This window comes from Odontesthes bonariensis, chromosome 12, assembly GCF_027942865.1.
Source record: "Odontesthes bonariensis isolate fOdoBon6 chromosome 12, fOdoBon6.hap1, whole genome shotgun sequence".
In the NCBI taxonomy this organism is placed as follows: Eukaryota; Metazoa; Chordata; class Actinopteri; order Atheriniformes; family Atherinopsidae; genus Odontesthes; species Odontesthes bonariensis.
Genome location: NC_134517.1, coordinates 693626 through 710321, shown reverse-complemented (window position 1 = coordinate 710321; position 16696 = coordinate 693626). Strand labels below are relative to the sequence as shown.

At 43.4% G+C, this 16696-nt stretch overlaps 1 protein-coding gene across 3 annotated transcripts in view; it reads left to right on the top strand.

Moving 5' to 3' along the window:
- The window catches only part of tmprss3a (transmembrane serine protease 3a), an 86502-nt gene that overhangs the window by 38104 nt on the left and 31702 nt on the right, over positions 1 to 16696 (top strand). For all 3 annotated transcript variants that reach the window (XM_075478884.1, XM_075478885.1, XM_075478883.1), the window contains exons 7-12: positions 1179 to 1298; positions 3271 to 3317; positions 6085 to 6250; positions 7768 to 7937; positions 9683 to 9778; positions 15714 to 15856. In XM_075478884.1, the coding sequence (XP_075334999.1) occupies positions 1179 to 1298; positions 3271 to 3317; positions 6085 to 6250; positions 7768 to 7937; positions 9683 to 9778; positions 15714 to 15856 (742 nt within the window). The remainder of the gene's footprint in view (positions 1 to 1178; positions 1299 to 3270; positions 3318 to 6084; positions 6251 to 7767; positions 7938 to 9682; positions 9779 to 15713; positions 15857 to 16696) is intronic.

Here is a 16696-nt window from a genome sequence, read left to right as displayed (position 1 = left end):
AACGGGCTGTAAGACAGCTGCAGTACATCCAGAACGCTGCTGCTCGAGTCCTGACTAGAACCAGGAAATACGACCATATTAGTCCAGTGCTCAGGTCTCTGCACTGGCTTCCTGTCGCTCAGAGAATAGACTTTAAAACAGCTCTGCTGGTGTACAAGTCTCTTCACGGTCAAGCGCCAAAGTACATCTCTGACATGTTAGAGCCATATGAACCAACTCAGGCTCTGAGAAGCTCAGGGAGGGGTCTCCTGCTGGTGCCCAGAGTCAGGACTAAACAAGGTGAGGCTGCGTTTCAGTTTTATGCTCCTAAAATCTGGAACAGCCTTCCAGAAGATGTGAGACAGGCCTCAACTCTGACAATGTTTAAATCCAGGCTGAAAACAGTGCTGTTTAGCTGTGCATATGACACCTGAAAGATTTTATCTGCACTCTTCACTTTTTAATTAATTAATGATTATTTTAATGGGTTTTTAAAAAAAAAATTAAATTTTAAATTTTTTTTAATTTATTTTATTTTTTATTTCTTTTTAATGATTTTATTGCCTTCTTGTGATTTTATGTAGCTGTGAAGCACTTTGAATTGCCTTTTGTATGAATTGTGTTCTATGAATAAAATTGCCTTGCCTTACTTGCTAAGGTGTAATTCCTGTGTGAAAAGGGCTGTTTTAGTGACTGACATGGTTGTAAATGTTGGTGATGGTTCCACATGCTGCTGCTGCTTCATCAGCTGATGGTGTAACATCAAAACAAACAAGAAGCTGTCTGGGGGCTTCCTTCACAAACACTGCCATCCCCCTGCTTTGCCTCTTATCGCTCGGCCTGAACCGTTCTAAAGCTGGGTAAAGAGGTAAAGTGATGCAGGAAGTCCCTGTGAAGCTATATTTCCATAAAGTATGTAACACGACTCTCACCATACTCCCTCTGTACCTTAATGCCTATAACTGTTCCAGCTCTGTGCCAGTGGCTTCTGATCTCCTCCAGAACCTAAGATGAAGTCCCTGTGGAGTCCCAACATCAAATGACAACCTAAACATATCAATAAAGCTGTATTCTACATTTATGCCACATAATAGAAAAAAACTGTTTTTACATGGAGACCAGTTGTAATGTGTTTTTCTGATGGAAAGTGTTCAGTCTCATCAATCTGTTTTAAGGACTGATTTCTTGTTGTCTGTCAGGTATGTGGAGTCCTTTTTCGTCCCTCTGACCTCGGTTGAACAGGACCTTCAGACCAGCCTGCTTTCTTTCAACCTGAGTCAGTCAGAGGTCGTTAAGCTCCAGAACGCTGCCACCCACAGGTGAGCAACACCACCAGAATCTGAATAAGTACTGACTCCATCAGAGGTCGGCAACCTGCGGCTCCGTGTGGCTTCGGATGTGTTAGTTCGTTTTTTTTTTCTAAATTGAAAGATTATTGTGATCATGAAATATTAAAATAAAATTATATTCATTATTTTCATTATTTTTCGTCGCTCAAAATATGCGTCACACTTGCCGAAATCCGGTATATGCTCGCCAAAACGCTGTGCATTTATGGAGACTTTCAACCCCAAGTATGGAGAAATGTAAGAAGATAAAAATATCTGAAGAAAATAGAACATTTAATGATGCCTGAGCAGATTCATTTGCATTTAACTCTGACCAGAGTGGCTCACCGTATGAATTTGTGGTGAGAAAGAGACCTTCAACTCGACGTGTTTTTTTTTTTTTTTTTTTTTTTTTAGTTCAAAATGTTCAAAATGTGTTTATTCCATAAATTAAATTAAATTTTCTCTGAAGCACTTCATGGATTTCCTGACCAACATATTATAGTTGTTTTTGCAAAGCGTAAAGGTAAAAAAACAGCATCTTCCTTTTAGATGGCTCCCAGTGTTTTCTTTTCCGTGAAAACCGGGTCCAAATGGCTCTTTGAGCGTTGAAGGTTGCTGACCCCTGATCTCTCACACTAGTTTGGCTATACTTTTGAAACAAGGAGGATCAAGCTAATATCAGAAGGTGAAATTCAAAAGGAGCTCATTCTGCATCCCTTCCCTGCAGTGCACTCTGACACCTCATCTACCCTGAACACCAGGGTTCCTTCCATCACTGATAATTAGCAAAAACCTCTTTTTGTAACCTTTTAAGCATTTAAACACCTCAAATGAACATTTGAACAAATCTGAATTCTGTTAAGAAATCTTTATCATGCATGTCTGGCAATAACAAAGCAATCCTCGTCTTTTTTCAAACCTAAGGTAAACTTTACCTTTGTACAGTGTTTAGCTCCGACTTCATGGTCGATGTTTGCAGACCTGCTCCTCCACCCCAGTAGGCTGCAGCACTAATGATCCTAAAGTGGATTTTATGAGATGATGCACTGAAATCTGACAGCACTGTTTACTAATGTGTGTTTGTTGATCTGTTATTCACTGAAAAGCTGTGACTTTCTCTTTAATTGTTGCGTGATCAACATGAGCAGCTACTCTGCAGAACCAGCAATAACTTGGCTTTAGCAGCTTATGTAGCTCTTACTTACCGTCTCAGTTCCCATGCAGGCAGAAAGGAATGTTTACTGTGTCCTAACATGTAAACACATTTCCAAGAGGGCGTACTCTCTTTTTTATAGGATTTTATTATTTAAGGCACATAATATGAAGTGGATTATAGAGAACCTAACGTCAGTTTTCCTCTTGGCTGTTGACCTGTCGGGTATGTGTGTGACTCGTCTGTCTGCTGGATGGATAACTGCTGCTCAGCATGTCTGCATCAACTGGAGATGGTTCCTGGAAGCAGCTTGATGGCAAAGTTTCTAGAAAGAAAGCATTTTTCCACCCCATAAAAAGAAGTAGTCTGAAATGGGTGAAGGAGCATCTCCACTGGACTGAGACTGATGTGAATATAGGATGAGATCTTTGGTTAAAACCGTACGTGTTGTCACCCTTTCAGATTAAAAGCAGGCAACAACACATGAACACCAGAGATGTTCAGGAGAATGTGCGCACAGTTTTATTCCACATTAGCTCTTTAATGTGTGTGCTAAACTGGTATTACACGCATTAGTTTGGACTAAGACAAGTGCTAAAACTTTACTGGTGTAAAATACTTTAAAAGTATTTTCCAACAGAAATCTGAACTGAACTCAATGAAGGTGTTCTTTGGAAGGATCTGAGCCAAACTAAGAAGGAATCTTGTCCATGGGAGCATTCTGCACTGTTTTCTCTTGATTATTTGTGGTGCTTGTGCATGTATGCTGAGTTGATTCTGCCCCCCCCCCCTTCTGTGTTACCACAGTAAGAGTCAGTGCAGCTCAGGGATGGTGACCACTCTGAAATGTCTTGGTGAGGAAACACTGCAGAACTAAGGCTACGTTCACACTCCAAGTCCCATTTTTTGCTGAGATCCGATTTATTTGTTGTTATTCACATTATAATTCAAATGCAACCGCCATCAGACTCCGGCGGGAACCGTGTTGAAGAGGATGTGACGTCACACGCAGAGTGCTGCGTTCACAGAACTAAAGATGGATGCGACACATGTCAGAGTGTGTGTAGCAATTCTGAAGGATTTGAATTGAATGTAAAAGCTCACTTTCTTTCCTGCCATGCTTGTTTCATCCATTGTTTACTTTGGATTTTGCCGTGCCCCGCCTCCTCCGCCACAGAATTGTGACGTCTGTCTCACCACACTGATGTAAAAGTTGGATGAAATGAGCGTTCAGACTGAGGTTGCTTTGAAAACATTAGATGTGCATCAGATTTAGGACGACAGATGAAAGTGTCCTGGATCTGATTTGGGCTGTTCAGACTGTGGTAAAATAAATCAGATATGGCTCACAAATGGGCAAAAAAGTCCAATTTGGGACACTTTTGCCTGCAGTGTGAACGTAGCCAAAGTCATCTCTTATCTGTTCTCCATCAGTTTAAAATAAGGCCAGAAAGCGCATGTGTGCAGATGTTCTTGCATGGCGTGGTGTGTGTCATTCTGCCTCCAAACACCAAAGATACTGGACACAATCACAAGTTAGGAACAAGCTGTGTCTCATAATGTTAATACGGAACTTTTTAAAGTATGTCTGAGTAGTCAGTCTGAACTGCAGTTGTTAGCAGTCAGAGCACAATCACTTAATCAGGGAGATAAGCTAACAGCTGATCTGAATGGGACCACCCAAGACCACCATTTTCACCATCTGAACGACTCAAAGCTAAAAAGAAAACCATCATTTTTAATTGTTCCATGTCAGCTGCATGATTTACCCCACCACTGATCAGATGAAGACTTGTTGGATTGTCTACTGATGGGCGTTCCTTTTGTTTGTGCTTTTCAGTGCTTTGCACTCCTTTTTATTATTCTTTTTTTTGGGATTAAGCTTATCAGAGACACTATGCATGAAGTGATGCAAAGCAACACAGACGGACGTGCAGGGGCGGTCCTAGAGGCGGGCCGACCGGGCAGGCGCCCGGGGCGGCATCGCGGGGGGGTGAAAAAAAAAATAAAAAATTGGTATTTTATTGATATTGGAGGTGTTTCTACGTACCAGAGGGCGACGAACGTGGTATCAATAATAGTACTAATGGGAAAGTGAAGAAGACAGAATGAGCCAGCACAGTATTGCAGGTGGTGATGGACCAAACGGGTGAAAACGGAGAAGGAAATAATGACAGGTCAGTCTGCTAACCTAACACTACACTACACTGATGCTCCCACCACAACGCACAGTGAAGTGCAACATCTCTCTGTGAGCAGTAGGGGGGTTGGGGGCGCCAGCACCGGGTTTCGCCCGGGACGTAAATCAGTGTCGGACCGCCACTGCGGACGTGGCTGAGAAAATAATGACTCCTAAACAACCAGCCGATGCAATAAACCCTAACCCACGTAAACTCCTCTATGTGTGGGCTTTGCTTACATTGCTATGGAATTCAAGAGGTTTCAGTTTTAGGGTTAGGGTAGCCTAACTACTACTACTGTTAGCTTCGATCTTTGGGCAGAATTCGTCCCTGATTCTCCAAACAAAGAGCACTCTGACTGCTGTAAGTAAACTGGAGCAGCACACTCACGATGTGTTTGGGAGTATATGCTTAACCAGAGTTACGCTGGTCCAGTTAGATAACCATAACCAGCCTAACCGTGCTGACTGACTGCTCAGAAGTACTTCACTTCATGAAAATTAAGGAAAAAATCCTTTCAGTTCAAAGCAAACAAGAGTTTCATGTAATTACAAAGCTTACATGGATCAGTGAGTGTGCATGAGTGTGTTGCATGATGAGTGATGTCATCAGGTTTATCACAATTTAACAGTTATTCTTGGTACTTAGAAGTATCCACTGTCTGCTGAGGAAACCTGATGAGTGGAAGCATTGTTCACAAACACTGTTCTTACTGTGGAATCTATGAGGAAGGCCAGCAGCACATTCATATCAATGACTGTAATATAAAATCTGTCTTCTAAAAGAGTCATTGCCCACTTTAAATGGTTTAAAGCTGACCAGTAAAACTTTCTGTGTTCGGTTGTCCATTCGTTCGCTCACTGTGAAGCATTCAGTAGAGCAATGACTCGTTAGGTGATTAAAGTCACATAAAGAAACACAACAAGGACACATACAAACTAAGTTCAGCCCAAGGAACATTCTGTCTCCTGAAGCTCCAGATTCACATGTTGGTGCAGCAGCTGGAGATGGATGTATGGAAGGCCTCTGCTGCCAGCTGAGGATAAATGATAACGTAAAAAAACCCATTCCCTAAAAGAACATCCTGATCTAGGTGGATAAAACATAAATAATGTTTAATGAGGAACCAAGCAGTTGGGATTTGTAGGTAATTGACCATCTTCCTCACCTTCCATTACACAGTATGAACAAGGCTGTTGGGACTAATGTTCCTTAACTTCACTTTTGTTCGAAGTAATGTGCCCAACATTTATAAAATATTGTCTCATTGACTCGTTTCTCCTCACGATTACAGTAATGATCAAATATTACACGATAAAATAGTCACAGGTTCTATTCTATTGTTGTTTCTGCATCAGATGTGACGTGGTTATAGAGAATCCTGCAGCAGTGGGTGGTGTTCAGAGTGTGAGGAAAGTAAAAGTCATCCGTCTGTCCTCAGAATGTGGCTCCAGACCTCAGTACAACACCCGTGTTGTTGGGGGGAACGTCTCTCAGCCGGGCCAGTTCCCCTGGCAGGTCAGCCTCCACTTCAGCAGCGAGCACCTGTGTGGAGGCTCCATCATCACGCCCAGCTGGATCCTCACCGCCGCGCACTGCGTGTACGGGTGAGGCCTCAGGTCATGTGATCATGGGTGATGTGTGGGGGGGCAGTGGAGGATCAGGTGTTTGTGCAGCTCATGTTAAGGAGGAGGGAGCCTCCAGAACTGAAGTGAGCCTTTATCAACTGCACATCATGTTTGTCAGGATCATCTTTGGGATGACCTCACTGTGCTGGAAAAAAGGAAAAAAGAAGATTGTGAAGAAGCTTTCTTGCACAGTTTGAGTTTACCTAAAGTGATGCGTTGTTTGGTCGTTACTCAGGTTTAAACTAAATACACACAAAACTCTACTGATTCCATTTAATTATAGACCAACTACACAAATACATAACTGTTATAACTTCAGCTGGGACAATGATAATATCAAGTATCTGGGGATCAAAATTCCAAAGGATTTATCTAATGTTTACACCACAAACTACTTACTAAAGAAATAAAAGTGGATCTTAGATGGACAGATGGACCTTACCATAGACCTGTTTAATCCTATAGACATAATTAAAATGAATATTTTACCACGATTACTTTTCCTGCTTCAATCATTACCCGTAAAAATACCACCAAAACCATTTATGGAGTGGAAAAGAATGTCCGCTGGGTTCATATGGAAAGGCCTAAAACCTAGGATTAGATATAGATTACAGTGCTAAATGGAAAAAATGAGATCTGATTCCATTGGATATACCCCTTCAGACATTACTTGGGGATAGAAGTTTGTATTCACTGCAAAAAGAAACATTAAATTGCTGGACAAAAACACCGTTAAGAATTTGGTTCAGGGAATGTTGCAAACTAAGATTGGAAATTCAAATTAAATGATTACGCTGGGTGGCACACGATAAAGACTCTAAATGGCGTGGGCAAATTAGTGAAAATAAGACGATATCATGAATAACAACATCTACCACAACATAGTGAATCATGGAATTCCCTCTGGACTGAATCTGATTTGTCGTTGGTTTATGTACCAAAGACAGTGATACGAAGCTGTGCAGAGACTATTTGTATAAGCATGACAATAAATCTGATCTCATCTTATCTTGACCAAGAAGAAGAAGAAATCTGGAGTTCTGGAACTGATGGATTGGCCAAGTCAAAGTCCGTATTTGAATCCTATTGAACAAATGCAGTAGTAATATTAGAGTATATTTACTTACAGTTGAGTAAATTCAGAGATTGATCGCACAAACGTTTAGGCGGGGTTCACCCTGGACAGGTCGCCAGTCCATCGCAGGGCCACACAGAGACACACCAGACACACAACCACACACACACACACTCACTCCTAAGGACAATATTAGAGTCACCAGTTAACCTAACATGCATGTTTTTGGACAGTGGGAGGAAGCCAGAGTACCCAGAGAGATATTATATTATAGTAGGGGTAGGGTTTGTTTTATATTGATCATTAATAATTTATTATAATGCAACAATGTAATTTCACTTAAGGGATTAGTAAAGTAAAACTCTGTATTCTGTAAGTATTATTTTGAACTGGATTTTGTCCTGTTGTCTGAGGGCAGATTTGAAAATTCCTCCCTGTGGACAGTCCATGTGGGGCTGACAGAGCAGCTGATCCACGGGGCCCAGTCTCTGGCTGTGCAGAGCATCGTATACCATGCTCGCTACCGGCCCAAAGGGCTCGACTACGACATCGCACTGATGAGACTAGCCAGGCCACTTGTTTTTAACGGTCAGTGCACTTATTGAATACCTTGCTGAACTTTCCTCATCATAACATCCTGCTTTCTGTGCATTTGTTCAGCTGCATTTTAGAAGTCTGTTTTTTACATTCTGTTTTCATTTGGAAAGCATAAAGTCTTAGTGAATGATCTGTTAGCTCTGATAGATGAAAAAATAGTGATACATTCGAATGAAGAACTTAATTCCTTTCCAGTGTTTTTTATACACATATGTACAAGAACAATTAGAAAAAGGCTGACTAAGTCCATCTTTCTTGTGGGGACCAGTTCAGTCCTCAGGTTTATGTGGATCCAGGTCTCTAAGAGTTTCTTCTTTGGACCCTCCACATACACATGGTTGCTCATTTATCAGCTTGTCCACGTGTTTATAACCTATAAACTGGAAATGTACCTTTACATTGAGGGTGTATTGCCAGTAAAATGACTTTCCTTCATCAAGATGTACTCCCTACTGTGTTGTTTAAAAAGATGTTTGACTGTTTTGGCCCCTGGACTTTGGATATATGGAACGCTTCACTCCTATCAGGTGTGGTCCCCCGCTCACATAAACATGCTGTTGTTGAACCGTTATTGAAAAAGTGTCATTTGGACTCCTCCCAGCCCAAAAAGTACAGACCTATTTCCAAACTCCCATTTATGTGGAAAGTTCTTGAAAAAGCTCTAGGGAAGCAACTCATCTCTTTTTTAGGTGTCGGTCTGGTTTACATTGAGGGTGTATTGCCAGTAAAATGACTTTCCTTCGTCAAGTTCAAATTTTCATGAGGAGGAAGCTATTAGACCGGGTGCTTACGTCGTTGTTCCAACCAACGTTTGTAACAGAAGAATATTTGATACAGAGTTTCACAAAGCCTGCTGGCAGTGGTGTTATATCATTATAAAACTATATAACTATGTATCAGTTGTCTGAGTTACAGAACGGAACACTTCAGCTAACAAAGTAATGTGGGAACAATGATGTTCATCTTTGAGAAAGGAACAGCTGGATTAAGCTGGATTTATAGTTGACTCACGGCGTCAGCTTGTTGTCCAGCCACAGCCCGAGGTGTTTGTAGGCCTTCACCACCTCAGCCCGAGGTGTTTGTAGGCCTTCACCACCTCAGCCCGAGGTGTTTGTAGGCCTTCACCACCACAGCCCGAGGTGTTTGTAGGCCTTTACCACCTCAGCCCGAGGTGTTTGTAGGCCTTCACCACCTCAGCCCGAGGTGTTTGTAGGCCTTCACCACCACAGCCCGAGGTGTTTGTAGGCCTTTACCACCACAGCCCGAGGTGTTTGTAGGCCTTTACCACCTCAGCCCGAGGTGTTTGTAGGCCTTCACCACCTCCACCTCCTCTCCTTCAATCAGAACTGGTGTCGTCCCAAAGTCTATGACCAGTTCCTTGGTCTTGGAGCTGTTGAGCTGCAGGTTGTTTGTGTGGCACCAGACAAAGAAGTTCCTCACCAGAGTCCTGTACTCCCCCCCAACATGTCAGACCACCACATCCATATCTACAACATTTAGATTTGGTTCCTGTGTACTATCTGTATTTGTTTGTGCTACTTTTAGTGCTTAAAGGTTTAAAAAGTGCTGTGACTCCCCATCAAGCTTTATGCAAGAAGGGTTTGTGTAAAGCTTCTCAGTCTGAACGGTGTTGGGATCGTCTGACAGCAGGTTTGGGTTTAATCCCTCAGCAGCCGAATGAAGAAGCGATGGTTTGATGTAGTCAGGGAGATGCAGTTTAATGTTCTCCTGTGTAGGGTATGTGGAGCCCATCTGCCTGCCCAACCATGGGGAGGAATTCACAGCAGGCGCCGTGTGCTGGATCTCTGGCTGGGGAGCAACAGAGGAAGACGGTGAGTCTCAGAGAGAATGTATCATCTGGTTGTTTGTCCTCTGGGGCAGTAATAAATGGAAAGTGTCACCCTGACACAGGTGGAAGCACAAAGCCAGTGGCACACAAAGAGCTCTGCTACTATTCTACATGTAAAGTGATTTATGCTCAGTCAGCAGGCTGGGCACAGCGACACAATGTCATGGTCTGTCATAGATTACAAAGAGGAAACTGTGGAGTCAAATGCCAAAGAATCCCTCCACGATCCCATCCCAGCCAAGCAGAGTTGGAGAGAAGGGGACAAGGGACCACCAGAGCGCATCCAGCATGCCCACAATGACTACTGGGGCACTCCCATAATAATAATAATAATAATAATAATAATAAATCAAATTTGTAACGCACTTTTCATTAGCAAAAATCTCAAAGTGCTACAAAGTACAACTAAAATCAGGGATAAAATCAACATCATAAAAATCATGTGGCGGCAGAATAGGCTTGCTTAAAAAGAAAAGTCTTTAAGCCTCTTTTGAAGTCGCCCAGTGGTTGCGGAGCTCTCAGATAGACCGGGAGAGAGTTCCAGAGACGGGGGGCTGCCACAGAGAATGCCCGATCTCCCATGGTCCTTAATCTGGATCGAGGAAGGTGGAGGAGGTTGCAGTCTTGTGATCGTAGAGATCTGGTGGATGAATGTGGAATGAGAAGGTCCTTCAGATAATCCGGTGAGGTTCCGTTTAAGCATTGATGGGTGATGAGAGCAATTTTGCACTGAATTCTGTAAGTGACAGGAAGCCAGTGCAGATCATGGAGAATAGGTGTAATATGGTCAGATTTACGAGCTCTCAATAGAACCCTGGCTGCACCGTTCTGAATGTATTGAAGCTTCTGAAGATGTTTTCTGTGGATTCCAACAAACAGAGAATTGCAGTAATCGAGCCTGGAGGAAACAAAGGCATGGACGAGAGTCTCGGCATCAGAGAAAGAGAGAGATGGACGAATTTTGGAGATATTACGAAGATGAAAGAAGCAGGTTTTAAACAGATGCTTAATGTGATTTTCAAATGTAAGTTGAGAGTCCATTTTACTCCAAGATTTGTAACAGGGGTGGAGAGGGAGATGTCTTGTCCAGAAAAAGAAATAGTCGTCAGAGTTGAAGTTTGAACCTGGTGAGGGGTGCCAATCAATATGGCCTCAGTTTTGGAGCAGTTGAACTGAAGAAAGTTCTGATTCATCCACGTCCTTATCTCCTCCAGGCAGGTAGTGAGGGCAGTGAGTGAAGATGGTGATGATGATGCTCCAGTTCTAATGTAAAGTTGTATGTCGTCAGCATCACAATGGAAGGAGATGTTGTGCCGATTAATGATTTGACATAAAGGCAGCATGTAAAGGGAAAATAGCAGGGGCCCTAGAACTGACCCTTGTGGGACACCACAGGAGACACAGACAGTCTGGGACTTGGCGTTGCCAAGACTAACACATTCCAGCCTATTGGAGAGGAAGGATTTAAACCAGTCCAGAACCGTGTCACAGAGACCGACCTCCTCATGAAGACGGTGGAGGAGGATATTATGGTCCACAGTGTCAAAAGCTGCAGTGAGGTCAAGGAGGACAAGGAGAGAAGTAGAGCCAGTGTCAGCTGCCATGAGGACATCGTTGGTAACTCTCAGCAATGCGGTCTCAGTACTGTGAGCTGGACGGAAACCAGACTGAAATTTCTCGTACAGAGAGTGCTGTTGTAGATGGAGCTGCAGCTGAGCAGCAACAGCTTTCTCCAGCAATTTTGACAGAAATGGGAGGTGGGAAATTGGGCGGTAATTGGAAAGAATGTCTGGATCCAAGTTGGATTTTTTTCAGAAGAGGTTTGATGATAGCAGTTTTAAAAGGCAATGGAACATGACCAGATTTCAGTGACTTGTTTATTATTTGTGTGATTAATGGGCTTATTGCAGCGTGATTGGATTTTATGAGTGACGAGGGGAAGGGATCCAGGGCGCAGGATGAAGGCTTCATTGTCTTGATGATAGTCTCCACTTCACTCTGAGCAACATCGTCAAAGCAGCTCAGGGACCCAGAATGCACACGGGTAGATGCCAGCCGAAGATCATGAAGGCTATGGAGCTGAGATCGGATAGAGCTAACTTTGTTTTGGAAAAAAGAAAGAAACAGGTTGCATTTTTGAGCCGAGTCCTCAGCATGAGTTTGTTCAGTGGGATTAAGGAGATGGTTTATTGTAGAGAAAAGCTGTTTAGAATTTCCCGGGCAGCTGTTGATGATGTTGGAATAATACTTAGACCTCGCTTCTTTAAGAGAAAAGGCGTAAGCTTTCTGATGTTCCTTATATGCCTGCTTGTGTACAGAAAGACCAGATGACTTTACACGTCTCTCAATAGCACGGCCTGCTGCTTTCATGTTCCGCAGTTCATCAGTGTACCAAGGGGCTGAGCGGGGGAATGACACCAGCTTCGATTTAAGAGGAGCATGGAGCTCCAGAAGCTCCTGAAGAGAATGATTATAGTAATCCACAGAGTCATTTACAGATGAATGATTGACAGCAGTCAGGGAGTGGAGATCAGAGGACAAAGCCTCAAGGGAGATGTTTTTCAAGTCACGGAACTGAATAAGACGTTTAGGATTTGGAGCAGACAAAGTTGAAGGCACTTCTAGAGCGATGACACTGTAGTCCGAGACACCGAGGTCATATACAGATAAGTCGTTGATAGTTACAGTGTCTGTAATCACCAAATCCAGCGTATGCCCCCTGTTGTGTGTAGGGGCGTCAACATGCTGAGTTAGATTAAGAGAGTCCAGAAGAGACTTAAAATCTGCTGCCAGAGGGGAAGAAGGATGATCAATATGGATATTTAAGTCTCCAAGAATGATATTTTTCACAGAACGGGTACAGAGAGAAGTAAAGAGGTCATGCATCTCTGAGTTAAATGAAGCATGTGGTTTTGGAGGCCAATAAAGCAATATAATATTCATCTGGAGGGGGGCTTTAAGATTGAAGGCCAAACATTCAACAGAAGAAAAGTCCTGAAGAGCCAGATGAGACAATTTTAAATTACTGCGGTAAATTATGGCCAGACAACCACCGCGGCCAGTTATCTCTGCAGATAACTGTATCCAGGGGGACAGGCTTCATTCAGCGAACTGTACACATCTGGTTGGTGCCATGTTTCAGTAAGGCACATAAGGTCCAAATTCTTCTCCAGAATATGGTCATGAATAAGACAGGATTTGTTGGACAATGATTGTACATTGAAAAGTTCCATTTTAACACTGGCTGGAGTAGAAGCCTTTTGGAGAGGCCTCAGCAGACTGAAATCCACTCCACGTTCCACTTGCCCCCTCGTTCGCTGTGCTCCTCCCGCGGGAACTACAGACGCAGCGGTCTGATGACGTAATCGATGTGCGGCACGTTCGGTAGACCAGATGGTAACCATGGGACCAGACCCAGCCTGCCGATAATAAACAGTTCTCCTCCGAGAGCCTCTATGGACATAACGGGGTCTACGCAGAAGGCCCAGACGTTTTAAGATGGAGACACAAGGTGGAATGGAGCAGTTGTTAAGTCCAATAAGCTGGGAAGCGGAATAGGTCAGCATCGACGAGCCAGTCAAGCCGGGAGAAGCTAGCACAGAGCTAATCGCTAGCAGCAGTCCCACGGCTCCAAAACAGATATTCAGAAAGCAGTGCGATGTAATCCACAGCTTTCTGCCAGATCACCGATCATGAAGAGTTCAGATAAGTGTCCATCAACCTGGCAACAGTAGAGTGGCTTGTTTTTCGCTTGTTTTGCTTGTTTATCGCGGAGAAGCGGCGAACATTCAACGCCAGCGTCCTCTCTGATCATTATCTCCTCCAGGCAGGGATCAGTTGCACCCTACGCCATGGGACACAGCAAGGGTCTCATAAAACTGTCGGGAGATCCGTGCAGAAAGACAGACGTGTGTGCATTCTGTATATATGGTCCTCTTTTATAACTCTTAACCATCAATAAACTGTACACACGGGCAGAAAGCTCATTTCCACTCTAATTTAGCCATGAATGGATGCAGAGACTCCTTTAGTTTGTCATTTGTTTTCAACACAACTAAACAGACAGAGAAGAAGCAGATTTACTGAATCTAACCTGACACCCTGAACCAGAGAAAATAAATCCGTTTTATTTTAGGATCAGAAACAGAACACAAACAGCTGAGTTAAACAGTAAGAAGCAGAGATGAGCTGTGTGAGTTCAGAGGTAAAGAGAGGCGCTCACACATCACAGCTTCAGAGTTCTCTGCAGCAGACCAACACTCAGCCTCACACTGCACAGTCTGATCAGGAGGACACGCTGATGGATGGATGGAACTGGAAACCTGCACATCTGGAAAGGCTCCAGGTAATATACAGCTGTTAGAGCAACATCTGCTCCTTCTCCAGGGAAGGCCTTGCATGTCTCAGCAGGACAGAGATAAACCTGTTCCAGCAGCAGGGCTGCGTGGTGGAGGAGTCCGGCTGCTGCACTGACCTAGCCTGGGCGAAAGCCGACTGTTGACTCCGTCAAACAGTCTGGGAAAACCCAAGAGGAATCCGTTTCCATGGAGGGTGGGACCTTACTCAGCAACTTAAATTAATTGGAGTTCCCTTAACCAATCAGTAATGTTTAGAAAGGACGTAGGTTATGCGCCGAGGTTCATGCTTACTCTCGCGAGGCTCTAGCTCGCGAATCACGCTTCCCACATCCGCTTTCATTATACCGGTACCATTTGAGAAATCAAACTTTTCCCAAAGCCAGTTGGAAGGAGAGCTACGACATCCTTGCCACTAACAAAATTGACGAGGCATTCCTCTTGCTCTTGTTTTAATTGTATAATGCTCTCCAGAGTTGAGACAACTTCATGGATAGCTTCTAGCGTTCTTCCGTCGCCATGTTTATGTCCGCTGCGGTTGAACTACAATTATATGGACTACAATGGACTCCGCGCGTGAGTTCTGCGTCACCACTCGCAACTGTTTGCTGATTGGCAAAACACTGAGCGAACCGAGGTAGGGAGATTTGGCCAGACTATGTGCGGAGCCAAAATCTTTGGGCAGAAGTACGTAGGATGGCGTCGCCAGGCTAGCACTGACCTGCTGCAGAGCCAGGAGTCCTCCATCAGACAGGAACGGGACAACATTCCTCTGCCAGATGTCCAGCAGCTGGGCTGCTCAGTTCCAGATGTTTACAGATGTTGTTAAAAGAAGAGGGGATGCTGCACAGTGGGAAACATGGAGCTGTCCCATCATTTTAGAGATGAGTTGCTGCCATCCCATTTGAATATCAGATGCACCAGTCATTACTAAGTCACTGGAAGGTACTGCAGGGGATTTAGGCAGTGGTACTGTTCGAAAAAAAGAGATTTCTCCATCAGCAACACAATAGAACCATTCCAGCTTGTAAATCAAACAAAGGGAACTATGGTTTGACTTTATCCTGATAACTAAATGAGCTAAGGAGTCGGCAGCGCATCAGACTGTGCGCTGAGCACTTTATTACTTCTAACGGGACTCAAGTCAAGCCTGTTGGTTCGTTAGGATCCGCATCTTAAACATGAATGTGTTGTGTCTGTTCGTGTGTGTATTTATGTCTTATCTATAGACGATGTTTCCGACCACAACCACAGACAATACATCACCAATCGGTTGGTAGGCTAGTAGTCTGTGTTTTTCAATCAGATGTTACAAGTAAGAAGACAATTCAGCTAAGAACCTGCTCCCACTTTGCATATCCAAACTGTATAGTAGTTTACTTTAAGAATGCATAGCCCTGTAGCTTGTTTGAATAAACAGAAAAGCACTTTTCTTTGATCCAAATCACTATAAGGTTTTAATGTCTTCAGGTTAGTCGTGGACTTTGGACAAAATAAAGAAATACCCATGAACAATCTTTCTCAAAGTCTGTTTTTGGCTGTTTGTGCTTTAAATGTTTCCAGGAGAGACCAGTGTGGTTCTGCGCTCGGCCACAGTACCACTTATCTCTACTAAGACCTGCAACCAACCAGAGGTGTATCAGGGCTTAATCTCCCCCTGGATGATCTGCGCTGGATACCTGGAAGGAGGAATTGACTCCTGTCAGGTACAGCAAGTTTCCACTAAAGTTATATGGAAAAAAACAACTTTATTCATCCCAAAGGAAAATGATACTGTTGCAGGTATTTATTTATTTGAACAATCCTTGTAAGAAGTCATTGTGTTTGGTTATTGCTGCTGGCAGGAAGGACCTCCTGTATCCATCTGTGTTGAGCTGAAGAAGCCTCTGACTGAACACACTTTTTTGTACACCCTCAGTAACATGTGACCATGATCAATCTGAAATGTACTTACAAGGTTTACAGTGCATGCAAAGCATCATTTAATAATGAACTTACAGGTTAGCATGTTTGTTGTAGCAATAGTGACAACCTCTGTTTATTAAAGATGAAGTGTTTTTGGGATTCCTCCAGATAATGGGCCAGCCTGCAGTCAGGCTTCTTGTGGTTTACCTGCACTCCACTCTGAATATATCACCTTTAACACTAGAACTACCAGGATTTTTCTGCCTACCTAGAAGTACCACCAAAGGGTCAAATGACCCTCTTGTGGGTCTTTTAGGTAAAAAGGTCAATTGACCCCTCCGTGGTAGTTCTAGTGTTAAATACCATCATTTAAAGGGGAAGTTTGTTTTTTTTAAACCTGGACCTCATTTCTGGCATAAAATACGTTTATCTACTCCCCGATAACAGTTTGGTGAAAGTCGGCGTCATTCTGAAGATATTTAGATCCCTGGAGATCTGCGTATATAACAGAGAGAACCGGGCAGAGACAATACAGCCTCTGAATAAGACATTATCTGTCTTTATTTCACCAACACTTTAAGAACAATGAATGAATGAAGGTGTGTTATTGCACTGTTAGCTCAGACCTGCCCTGTTGTTGT